Source organism: Anomalospiza imberbis, chromosome 5 (genome assembly GCF_031753505.1).
Source record: "Anomalospiza imberbis isolate Cuckoo-Finch-1a 21T00152 chromosome 5, ASM3175350v1, whole genome shotgun sequence".
NCBI lineage: Eukaryota > Metazoa > Chordata > Aves > Passeriformes > Viduidae > Anomalospiza > Anomalospiza imberbis.
In genome coordinates this window covers 72163895-72176603 of record NC_089685.1, presented here as the reverse complement: position 1 = coordinate 72176603, position 12709 = coordinate 72163895, and the positions used below count along the sequence as shown (strand labels likewise).

Sequence of the window (12709 nt, the reverse complement as noted above, 5' to 3'; positions counted from 1 at the left end):
GGGAGAAAGGCCCAGGTGGGGGCAATGGGAGGATTTGGAGAGGGTGGAGGGTGCATTGCAGCACTCAGGGGTGTGGGCACAGCAGCACATGATGGAGCTGTGGCTGCACACTGGATTGGTACGTGAACACAGCGTGGAGAAACAAAAATGCAAACAGGTGCGCTGCTTTTGTCTTAAAAAATAAATAAATTATTGAAAACCCAAAAACAAAGGAGGAAGAAAAAGTGGAAGTTAAAAAGGAAAAGCTGCCAGAAGAGAAGCTCCAAGCTACCTCCATAAAAGATCAGGTAACTCATAAACCACTGATTTAGATGTGATAGGGAAACTTGAGATATGAAAACAAATAAGGCACCTATAAGTGAATGTTGCTTCTTCAGCAAAGTACTTAAGCTTGTGCTCCACTTCAAGAACATGGGTAATCCTGCTGAAATAAATAGGCATGAAGCTCCTTAAGTGCTCAAAATTAAGTAAATTCTTAAGTAGTTTGTTCTTTTGGGGCTTTAGGACCAATTCCTGTTTGTCTTAAAACAAATATTTCAGGAAACTCAGTTCAGTCAACAACACAAGTATGGTTTTCCCTCTAGGGATGAATTTTTCAGGACAGTATCAACTAATCATCCTTCTCTGGTTTCCTCTCACTTTACTGTGAACTTTTTCCCTATGAACAAAACCTACTCTAATAATCATCATCATGATTATAATTAATAATAATCATTGTAATGATAATAATAATGTAGGCCCTTTGGCCAGCAGACTGCCTTAACTAATAATTCCCTGCAAGCTGCAACACCCTGTGATGTAAACTGTGCATACCCAAGATTCTTCTTTTGTTTTAAAGAGAAAATCCACCAAAATTACTGCATTGCATTTCCACTGTAAACACAGGAGCTGGTGCCACGGTGTTTTACTGTATGGTAAGTAAATCAGATTTGGGGACCATTTACTCTTCAGGGTGCAGCTGGACACAGGGAGCCATGCTCAGTGCTGTGCAGTGGTTTTGGTTCAATGCAGCAGCTCTCAAAACAGCCCCTGATTCTGATTAGAGGACACTGCTCAGAGGTTGGCCAGAGTTGGAAGTTTGGACCCATTTGGGTTCAGGCAGGTCTGTGTGGCTTAAAGGGAGCCACAGCACAGGTTGCTGCCTGCCTGGTGGACTGGGACCACTGAGAGCTGTGGAGGATCCACGCCAGGGTCCTTAGCAGATGAGTTTGGAACGTGCTTGTAGATGCTTAGCTCACCCTCGGAGAGCAGTGAGGAAATAGCTGCACAAAAAATAAGGGATGGATTATATTAAGAAGCAGAACCAGTTTCCACTATTCACTTTTGCATGCGATCTTTGAATATTGCAAGTAAATGTAAAGAGGAGTCTGTAGCTGACCACAAACTTTGATTTGTGGGAACTTGAGACACAGTTGTCCTGCTTGCTCTTATGTAGAGCTCGGCCAGCTCTCCCTGGAGCTCTCATCATGCTTTTAAACCCTACCCACTGGGCTAGATTATTTCAGGAAATTGGCAAGACTTATAAAAGTTACTTGGGATTTTAGTGTTTCCATCTTTGGATGCTGAAGCCGAGACAACTTAATAGAATCCCACTTCTAGTGCAGTCCTGAGCCTTCAAAATGTCTTGAAAATCTCAGATGTTGCTTCTTTACTTGTGAACAATAATTGATGATCAGGCAAGATCAGGCTCCCATCTCCACTTCTCCTCCCTCCCACCCCTTTCCAGGACATACAAATTCAGTGAGGCGTATTTCTGAATGTGCATGCAGCTAAGAGGATGCCAGTGTTCCATGAACAAGACCCTGGGGGAACAGTGTATCTACACAATCAGGTTTTGCTTTTGCTTTGGACCTCAAAGTTCAGGTTTTGATTAATTAGGCAAGAAAAAAAATTCTCTTTTTCTGAACTTCTGCACAGTTTTTCCTTCTTAAAAGTGACCTTAGAAGTTCATAAGAGCAAGCTTTCTCATGATGTGAGACTCCTGGTATTTCCTGCTTCCAGTTTGGCTAGACGTGCTGCAGCAGTTGCCTTTCTCATGGTGTTTGGGGATGGCAGTTGACTCTACAGCGGAGCCCTAGACCCAGGTGCCCACAGCTTTTAACTCACCAAATATCTGAGCCGAAGTAAGGAATCAGATCTGCCAGACGGGCCCCAGCCTCAGTAGCTGATTTGCTTCAGTCTGAAGGTGTTCAGACTCAAGATTCAGAAATCTCAGCTCTCAAATAATAGCAGTATGGAAAGAGATATAAATACATAAAGCTGGGAATTTGTTAACCATGCCTTTGGTCATGTTCTAGCTTGATATCAAGGTTTGTGTGATTTATCACATGTAAGAACATGTGAGCTATTTCCGTTCAGGTAACATCACCTGTCTGCTCCAAGTGGAGTTCTTTATAAATTCAGCAGAAGCTGAATTAGTCTGTAATTTAGGGGAAGCAGTGAGACAAGGGAAAGAACTTATCTTGCTGCTTGCCTTTGGAACGAGATAGGTTTCTGCTTATTTGCTAATCAGTCTCTGCTTTGGTATTAAAATTAGTAGGAGAAGGATTTAAGCCCAAAAGATGTAAAATGTTTCTGTAATATCTTGTTTTACCATCTTTTTGAATGAAGAGGCCAAGCTGTGTTAATGGTTTTCTCAAATGCAGACACATTATCATGAATCCTACTGGCTTCTGAAATTCTATTTCCTAACCTATTAATTTTTAAACGATATTGTTTTAATATTAGTTTTCTCAGCGATTTCAATTAAGATGTAAGAGATACAACCCTCCCCAGGGGACCTGAATATATAAGGCAGCTGGAAGTGTTGGCGTTTCAAATAAGACTTAGGAAGATCTTGATGAAAATCTCAGCAAAGGAAATCTTATGCTCTCAAAATCCCAGGACAGACATCCTGGCACAAGAAATCTTGCAACCAATCAACACAGCTGGTTTCAGCATCACCCTGACTGGGGCTGAGTGGTTGGGAGTTTGCTCACAGGCAGCAGAGATTGCTGCTGTGAACATGATCACCAGCTCACCCTGATTTGGGAACGCCCAGAAGATGATGCTGTCTGATGGCATTCAGCAGGATAAATGAATAGCCCTGCTTGTCTCAGCCCAGCTCCTAGAAAGCAGCAGGACCATTCCTTGAGGCCCTCGCTCGCAGCAGTTGCAGCATCATGGCCAAAGAATGCACGGCCAAGGAAGCTGAACTCCCCTCTTGTCCCTCAGGGAGCTGCTGCCAGGCCTTGTTGGCAGGAGAGGGTGGGAAAATCTGCACCTCTGCTGCCTGCTCTCAGAGCAGACCTAATGCCTCTGTTGGTTGTGCCCAACATCCCCCACCGGTAGGAAATTTGCTGAAGTGGTTTAACCATCCTGTGCTCACTTATAACGTGTGCCGCCATGGTGGCACCCATTGCATCAGCTTCTCTGAGCAGCAAACTGGCCTCAGGAAGTCAGGCTCAGACTCTGGGGCTTCACCCTGCACCAGCCTAATTCAGTGCCTTAGGAGGATCTTGGCTTTGAAGGCTCTGAACTCATCCTTTGTAGGTAAAGATTTTGCTTCTTCAGGAGCTGAGATGGATGGATGTTCTTCCTCTTTGATGAGGAAGAACAGAAATTTCTTTTGATGAGGGGTGTGAAGCTGTATACTTGTTTTTCATTTCAAGGTACATCTTAAGACACCTTTAAGAGCAGCTGTGTTGCAGACAGGAGAGTTAGAGAAGTTATCTTTCTAGTTAGCAAACAGGATTACAGCAGGCTTCCAAAGTATTTCTTTTCTAAAGGTCTCCATGTGAATTCTACATGGAAGGTATTTCTTGCTTGCCAGCTAGAACTTTCCTTCAGCATAGAGCTGGGGAAAGCAAATAAATACTTTGGAAGTAAATGTTTCATCTGCTGCTGTTGAAAGTTTGTTTTGGCTGGAAGTCTTAACTAACAGAGAATATTTCTACCTGAGGATGCATAACTTAAATCAGTTCACTTTCTCCTTTTACCAGCATCTAGCCATGACTCAGCATGCTGGGGTCAGGCCATCTGTGGTATTGATAAATACTTCAAGCTCATAACTCTGAAGAAGTACTGGAGAATGAAATTTATGCACAAAATATTCTTGATTACTATCAAGAATCATAAGACATAACTTTTTAAGGATAAAGGGAGTTTTTACTCGTGTTTTCCAGAGCATTTCCTGCTTCACAGGTTTAAATATTCATGTCTGATAATGCTACCCATGACCAGGACTGTACTTTGTGTCAGAGTAAGTTTTGCTCTGATATCAAGATGATTTTGTGTTTTGGCCATTATTCTTGCAATAATGAAGTATCCCTCTGCTGTGACACTGAAAAGAACATAAGCTTTGTCAAACAAGCTTGACATTTGTTGGAGGTTATGTGTTATTTTTATTGCACCAATGCCCTAAACCTAGTACCAAAAATGTGTTGGCAAGTCGCAGAGAGTTTGCAACCCACAATCTTAAGAAGCAAGAATGATCCTGCAATGGGAGGAAGAGCTGGGGCTGCAGTTGCAGAGCAAAGCAGTGTGGTGGCATAGTCCCATGACCACAGCCAGCTTTCACAGAAGACTGATAATATTATTTTCAAGATGCTTTGACCTGGAATTCAGGTCAAGACAGCAAAGTGACAGCTGATCACGGTTAAGAGCTTTGCAGACCACTTCTGCCCTACAGGACATAAACAGATTGAAGACAGTTCCCAATCTTACCAAGAAATTTGTGTTTCTCAGCTGTTATTTAGAATGCCTCATTCTGACCTTTTTTTTTGTTTGTCTTGTGTTTTGTTCTGTGATTTGTGCTATGTTCTGAACAGGTAAAAGATGACAAAGGTAAAGCACCCAAAGAGGAAATGAAAAGTGTCTGGGATCGTAAGAAGGGCGCTCCTGAACAGAAGGCACAGAACGGAGAACGTGAGCTCCCTGCCTCCAAACTTAAGCCTACTGAGAATGCTTTTGGGTGAGTTCCAAGTAAGAACTGGGCTTGCTTGTCCTACAGCTGATCAGGGGCCATCTCTGGCTCTCTGCTTGTGGCAGCTGAGTGGAGGAACTGGGCTGGCACCATCAGCAGTAGCTCAGGTGCTCACTGGGCTGTAGTTCTGTAGTTTCTGAGCTGGCCCCACTCTGCTGCAGGAGCAACATGAAGTCCTGAAAGCAGCTGGAAATGGCCTTGCTCCCCCAGTAGAGACAAGAGGCTTGGTTTTGTTCAGCTGGAGCTTTGCTTCCTTAGTAATATCTAATATCTACACAGAGGCCAATAGTGACAAAACCATAGATTTTTTTTAGTCAGATCTCAACTTTTACTGTAGTAACCTATTTCCAATTACCCACCTATCTTTAATTAGCAGAATAAAGCACAATCCATTTGGTAACTCTAGAAAGAGCTTCTCTCTTGATTTCAAGGCAAACATTAAAATTAATGGCTTCTGTAGAAAAGTGTTTTTCCAGTTAGGTAAAAACCTCTCCTAGCCAAAATAATATTTTTTTTCCCTTCCTTTTTATAAGCTGTGTCACAGTTTGATTTTTTTTTTTTTTTAAGGAAATGTTTGACTTGTGGTTATATTGGGAAATTCAAAGAAGGTAACAATTTTCTAATGAAAATTATATTTAAAAGGATCCTGCCTGCTAAAAGCTTGGGATACATGAAGTAAAAATTAAGTTCTTTCTTTTAGCAGGAAACTAGGAGTGAGTTGGTTAGAAGTCTAAATTTTTCTCCTTCTGCATCTCTCTTCCTCTTTTACATTGACACAGGCAAAGGAAAGGTTAAGTTCTCCAGGCACTTTGAGAAATCTGAGCATGGCAGATAGGATTTGTTATTGTATCTCAGCATTCCCCTCATGATTCTTCCGGGAAAAACAAACTTTCTCAAAATAAGATGCAGTGCAAAAGACCCTGGAGACACCCTGACCTAAGGCCAAAAGACAGACAGTGATGGAGATAGAACAGCAGGAAATTGGCCTTGCTCAAAACTTGGGTCACATCATCAATAACGAGAATGATTTTCTAAAAATATTTTTGATGTGTTTTCATTTGCTTTACTTCCTGTGGGAGACAGGCATTAGTGGCAAAATGTAGATTTGAGTTTCCACTCCTTATTTTTATTATTATTTCTCTTTTTCTCCTACTGTTTCATGAAAGTGTGAAGAAGCCTGTTCAACAACCTTTTATCAGTAGAAGATTTGGGTTGGAAAAATCAGCAGAGGTGCCACTGTTTTTCGGGTTGTTAGGTATGAGTTAGGGCTATTTTCTAATAAACTGTCTCCACAGAGTTGGGCTTTGTCTGGAACTGTGCTTTCTTCCTTTTTTGGTTTTTTCGCTAATGCACACATCATATTCTATTTAGAAAGTATATAACTTGGCTAACTTTCAGTGGTGAGAACTGAGAACAAAATAGGGTAGTGGAGGCTAATGAAAAATGTTATTTCTCTTTTGCCTATGTCAGACAGTAAGAGAAATACAGAATAAAATCCCATTTTATGGCTTCCCCTTTCCATCTCCCCTCCCACCTGCCTTCCTCCCTATTCTCATACAGGACTGCAAAAGTCCTAAATATGATGTAACATGTTTTTTCACATTGTTCTGACATATTGGCTCACACAGGCCACTTCTCTCCTTTTCCTCCTTGTCTGAAAGCTGGCAACCAGCTTCATTTCTTAATACCAAAGAGGTGCTTACAAATCTCTTCTTCCACCCAGCGCCTCAGTACTAATTTCCCAATGTTGACAGCAGAGAACAGAGCTTTCCCAGGATCTGTTGAAAACAGAGGAGCTGGATATGGAGGAAAATAAGGATAATTACTGCCAGCAAACTCTCTTATTTGCTGTTTTAGATAATGCAGAACCAGTCAGGGAAGACCTGTGAGCAGCATAAGAATAAAGTAAGTTCTAAATATCCTTCTTTTCAAGGAGGCCAAAACAATCACCCAAGGTCTGCAAGCAGGAATCTTCAGACTAGATTCTGCCACTGGCTCAATCAGCTGCAAGCTGAGTAGCTGCTGATTTCACTGAGGGCTAACCTTCCTTCTGTGCTGACAGAGAACAGAGTGCCTCTTCCTCAGGAAAATCTTGGCCCACATTCTTTGTTCTCTTAATTCTGAAGGCCAAATGCTTGCCCTTGCCAGGGGGATCATTTTGTCTGCCTGAAGTGACTTCCATCTTCTTTGGGCCCAAAGCTGCAGGTCTTGCTGAGTTTGCAACACAGATTTAGAGACCAAGAGGCAAAGGAAAAAAAAAAAAAAATGAGGTTCCTGAGTTTCTTTGCTCAAGGGGCTGAAACCTTGCAATGAAACAGGAAAGCCTTAAGATAGCCAGGGATTTCTTTTGTCCTGTGCAGCATTAGGTGAATTGGATCTTTGGAAATTACATTGTAGAGGCTTGTGGAATATTTTGGGTTCTCAGTACTTCTGCAGACTGAACCAGAGGTATTCCAGGCTGGACACCCACTCAAAATCACACCTCAGGTATTGCTCTTCATCTTTGTTTTTGAAAGGGCTAGATAAAATTTTAAATTAAATTTCCAATGTATTCTCACAATACTTGGTCAATTGTATCTGTATTTTTCATTTAAAAAAGCAGGAGTTCCATTCTGTAATTTGGCATCACTACCTGATGCGTGCCCTTATTTGTGGCCACTTAAGTTAACTTGTCATGTGTTTTTTTAGTGATACAATTCCAAAGTCATGCATGCCATGCTAGAACCAAATTTCATTCAATTTGGTAAGATCATGTGGGGGAAGAGAACTCTGTGTTAGTAGATTTTATTATTATATTGAAACTACAAATAATTTAGCTCTGGTGCCGAAGCCTCTTTAATACAGCTGACTCCATCTGTCTGAATGAAGAGCATCTTTGCAGGACTGGGTGTGACTGACTGGATTACAAATTTATATGGGATTTGTTTTTTTATGTTGTCATCTCTAACAGTTACTGCTGAAATCTTTGATTTATGCTGTCACGTGGTGTCATATTCTGTAGCACTCTGGTTGCATTAATGAAGTCATTTATATCCTTTTTTTTTAGATGCCAGCAATACAGAAAGTTTTTTAAAAAATTCAATAAATACATTCATCTTCTGCCTTTTTGTCAGTAGCACACTTAAAAATCTTATGTACCTATCTCCTTGTCAGCAGGAACATTAAACACACTTAAGGAGCAGACATTTGTCTAAACACTGATGTGGTAACTATTTAACAAGGTGATGCTATCTGACTCTGTTGGAAGCATGCACTTCGCCTATGCAAATTCTTTAGGTTTGGGGAGGGTTTTGCTTTCTTTCTCTCTCTCACTCTCTTTCTTTCTTTCTCTTTCTTTCTCTCCCTTTCTCCCTTCCTCTCGTCTCATGTATTACAGCTGCTTGGAAAACTCCTGTTTTTTCTTCTGTGGAAAGTTACCATTAATAATTTCCAGTTCCTTACTAAAAAGTCATATTTTCCCCAGAAAATGTAAGCAAAAGGCCTGATGAACCCTTCTGTTCATACATGCTGGTGGAGTTAGAATGATGGGTGTTACAACTGAGATAGGAATCTTTTTATTTTTTTTAAACACTGTTGAAACTGGAAAAATCCCTCTCCTATTTCCTCCTGTTTTTCCTGAGTCGAGTAAATTGTTCTATCCCCAAAGATGCTTGTCTTTTTCTAGAGGGTTTATAAATATATTTGCCTTTGAAAACAACGGATTAGTGTATCCTTTATGACACAGAACATAAAATAGGGGTGGCACAAGTTCTCAGGCACAGTGGTGCATAGGGGAGAAACTCCTTCCTCACTGGCAGGGATGGGAGAGGTGCTCCTTGTAATATCCCAGCCCAACAGCAGCTTTAATTCACAGAAGGCTCAGAATGGAGGAAATTGTACTTGAAAACACAAAGTGAAAAGGATATAGATCCTAGTTTTGGGGAAAGTGTGAAAAAACATGGGACTGGGCAGGAGGCTGAAGGCGCTCACTACAAAAGATACAAAAGTACCTTTTGTACTGATGCTGCACTATTCTAAGTGTATTTTCAGAGGAAAGTTGACATTTTTAAAATGTTGCTAGGCAGCCAAGGTACAATTTTTTTTTTTATGCTGGGTTTTGTGTCTTGTTCGGTAGAAGTTTTTTGCTACAAGACCTGATATATGCAGCTCTACACATTTTTTCCTCTTTCTCTGTTTTCCCGATGGAAATGTTTTTTATTGTAAAATGCAGGCGAACCCAATGGGAAGAAATGGTGTCCAACTCCAGTTCAGAAGGCTGAATGATTTCTTTATTATAACTATGCTATAATACATTAATATACTATATAAAGGAAGATACTAAAACTACAAACCTACTCGTTCTAACTACCATATCTAACTCCTCACAACTGGTGACCCTCTCTGAGAGTCCAGACACAGGTGGGTTGGATTGGCCACCAGCTCAAACAATCCTCACCTGAATCCAATCAAGCAATCACCCCAGGTAAACAATTCTCCAAGCACATTCCACATGGGAAAAACAAGGAGCAGAAATAAAAATTGTTTTCTCTTTCTTTCTCTCTGTGCACCTCTGTGAAAAATCCTGAGAGAGAGAGAAATGTGCTGCCACAGTGTCGGACCAGCCATAGCTCGCAAGGAGCAAAAAGTCTTAGAAGGCAGCGGCTTGCTCTGGTGCTGCTGCTGAGCACGAGGCAGCAGCTGGCTCTGGCCAGGAAGGGAGAACCCCGTGGCACCATCTTTCCTTTCGTTGCCTTCCCAGGCGCTCCGGTGCGAAGGGGGCCGTGGGTGCGGAGGAGGCGAAGCCGGGGGCTGAGGCTCTGAAGAGGTTGGAGGATCAGCGGCGCCGCCGGGGCGAGAACGAGAGCGAGGAGCTGGAGAAGCTGAAGGAGAAGCAGCAGGAGGCGGCGGCAGAGCTGGACGAGCTGAAGAAAAGGCGGGAGGAGCGCCGGAAAATCCTGGAGGAAGAGGAGCAGAAGAAGAAGCAGGAGGAGGCTGAGAGAAAAATCAGAGAGGAGGTGGGTGTGAAATATGGAGCGTTGCACTTGGGTTTATTCCATTATTACTGTTTTAATCCCGCTCTCCTCGCGCTAGTCGGCAGCTCTTTGCAGCATTGTCTAGTGAAGACCTGAGGCATCCAGGTGATGCAGTGCTGGATTTTTCCCCAGCCAGCTCCCGGCACCAGGCCAAGAGTGGGCAGTTCCCAGAAAGCAGCAGGGTCTGGGATACAGCTGTAGGGCTTTATCTCTACAGTGCGAGTTGTTAATCGTCCAGAGCAGGAGCAAGGACAAGGGAGAGGTCTTTAGTATGGTTTCCAAAAGGATTTATTCTATGGAAGGGTCAGGGACCACAGATCCAGAGCACAGGTGTGTAGGGGCTTTTAAACGGGGGCAGTTCAAGGGGAGGGGATAAATCAGCAGCTAATCGGAGACATCCTGGGGAGGGGTAAAAGGCAGGGTTCCCAAAAGCATCTTCCAATGATGGAAGTAGTGGTGGGGGGGGTGTTGGGTAACATGGACTAATGGGAGATCTTCCTTCAGGGGATTTCTGAAGGGGAATTCCAAGCAGGGGGTTGGCACCAGGTAGGATTGACAGGGAACTCAGGGTAGATTGACAGTGGGGGGGGGGGGGGGGTATAATTTGGACCAAACCATTAACTTGGGCAATAACAGGACATATCATTAGGAATGAAAACACACCTCAGCGTCCAGGGTATGAAAAAATGTTCTATTTTTTACAGGCAGGACAGGACAGACAGGGCTCAAAAATCTGTTTTCATGAGTCAGGATTTCCTCTGAGATAGCTGCAAATTTCATATCTTTTTGGGGATTCAGAATCTTGGGGCAGTGCTATAGCTGCAGATTTTTTTTTTACATTATACAGATTGAATTATAAAGTGCATGTCAAAATTTATCTGCTGCAGATGGGCTGGAATGCTAATGTTATATATAGTTATAATGGGCTAGATCTCATTAGGGAGATATTCTTGTCTATTTAAATATTGAGTAACCAACACATCTGTTTTCTTGTACTTCGTCTGCCAAGGGACTCTACAAATAGGATTTCCAAGTCTCTGGTGCATCATTTAGGAATGCTAGTTGTTTGGAAAACAAATGGTAAATGAATAATACTGCTAGTATCTGGCAGCTGAATGCCAATTCCTTCAATGTACTGAGCTCTTTACAGCAGCCCTCAGTAGATGCCAGCATTGCACAATACCTTGCTGGTCAGACCCCACTGACCAGTGCTCACGCTGGTGTTTCTTTGGGGGCTTCCAGTTCGACTTGTAGCTCATGAAGCAAAACTCATCTCTGGAGAGAGGTCTGCAAGCATTTAATCTTGGGTTTCTTGGCCACCTATTGATTTTTCTACGTTAAATATTAACCTTGGCACAATAAGTGTCAGAGTAGAGGGACAGAAGAACAATACCAGTGTGATACACGAGAATACAGAGAAACTGAGCTTGAGCCTTTTTCTCTGTTTAAGTGGAACTAACTATATGACAATAAATTTGGTGACTTTACTGTGAGGAGACACTAGAGCAGCACACAGTAATTGTCTTCCTGGCATCCTTAACTCTGTGCTGGATTGGCATTAACACCTTTATGCATTCCAGGCAGATCACTGAACTATTTCAAGGGATATAAAAACCTGTTTTTAGGAAAATCTGTAAATGTTTGCAGGGCTGCACAGCCCTGAGATGGTGATGTAGGTTCTGAAAAAAATGAGTAAACATTCATATTTTTCAAGGAGGAAAAGAGGAGAATGAAGGAAGAAATCGAAAGAAGAAGGGCTGAAGCTGCTGAGAAACGCCAAAAGATGCCAGAGGATGGTGTGTCTGAAGACAAGAAGCCATTCAAATGTTTCAGTCCTAAAGGTTCATCTCTTAAGGTAACCTCCCCACTAGCATCTATACAGGACATAAAAGGCAGTGGGGTTTGTCGTCCAAACCAACAGTCCAACACCAAAAGCAATGCTGAAATACTTGTAATCAAACCCAGGAAAATGCTTTGATAGACTTAGCCTGAAACCTCTAGCTGAAAGACTTCATTCATTGGGATGATTGAAAATTAGAGTTCCTTCCTAGAAACAGAGAGTAGACTGGCAGCTGTCTCTTCTTGATGAAGAATCTCCAAAAAGGATCTTCACCTCCACGAGAAAATGATTTTTGAAACTTAGAGCAGTAATACTGTGTTGTTTTAAATTTATTATAGGAGTGATCTGTGAACTGGAGTAGAATCACAGAATCATTTAGGTTGGAAAAGGTCTCTTAAGACCATTAAGTCACAAATATTCTCTCACTCCTTCCACATCCACAGTTATTTTCTTGCTTGCCAGATTACTTTGTCCTTAAGCATATTCAGCCTAATCATCAATAATTGTAACTGACCTGTATGGGAATTTTAGCTTATGTCTAATCCCCCTAAAAATAACATCTAGAAGTACTGGGCTGGATTTCATCTTCTTACATAACAAAAAATACAAACCTCACCCTTCTGCAGGATTTCTAAATGGTCTTTTGTGGCCTATATTATATTAGAAGTGTGATAAATCAATTAAATGGTCTTTCAGCATGGAAAAGGAATCCTGGCCCCACTGAAATCACTGGGAGTATTGTTTTGGAATTCAGTCCAGTTGCTTTCTCAGCTCAAGCTCAAACTGCATATCTATTAATGTTTTCAAAGTTCTTTTCCTTTTTTCATTTTGTGTCATTAGCCATTTAAGAATCCAAAACATTTGTCAAAAAGGCCACTTAGTGGGAAATAGGAG

At 41.9% G+C, this 12709-nt stretch overlaps 1 protein-coding gene across 11 annotated transcripts in view; it reads left to right on the top strand.

Moving 5' to 3' along the window:
* CALD1 (caldesmon 1) overlaps window positions 1–12709 on the top strand; it is a 311531-nt gene that overhangs the window by 111466 nt on the left and 187356 nt on the right. For 8 of the 11 annotated variants that reach the window (XM_068191946.1, XM_068191954.1, XM_068191953.1 and 5 more), the window contains 4 exons: window positions 213–287; window positions 4809–4951; window positions 9702–9957; window positions 11690–11830. In XM_068191946.1, the coding sequence (XP_068048047.1) occupies window positions 213–287; window positions 4809–4951; window positions 9702–9957; window positions 11690–11830 (615 nt within the window). The remainder of the gene's footprint in view (window positions 1–212; window positions 288–4808; window positions 4952–9701; window positions 9958–11689; window positions 11831–12709) is intronic. The other 3 variants (XM_068191956.1, XM_068191955.1, XM_068191952.1) reach the window with 1 other exon arrangement.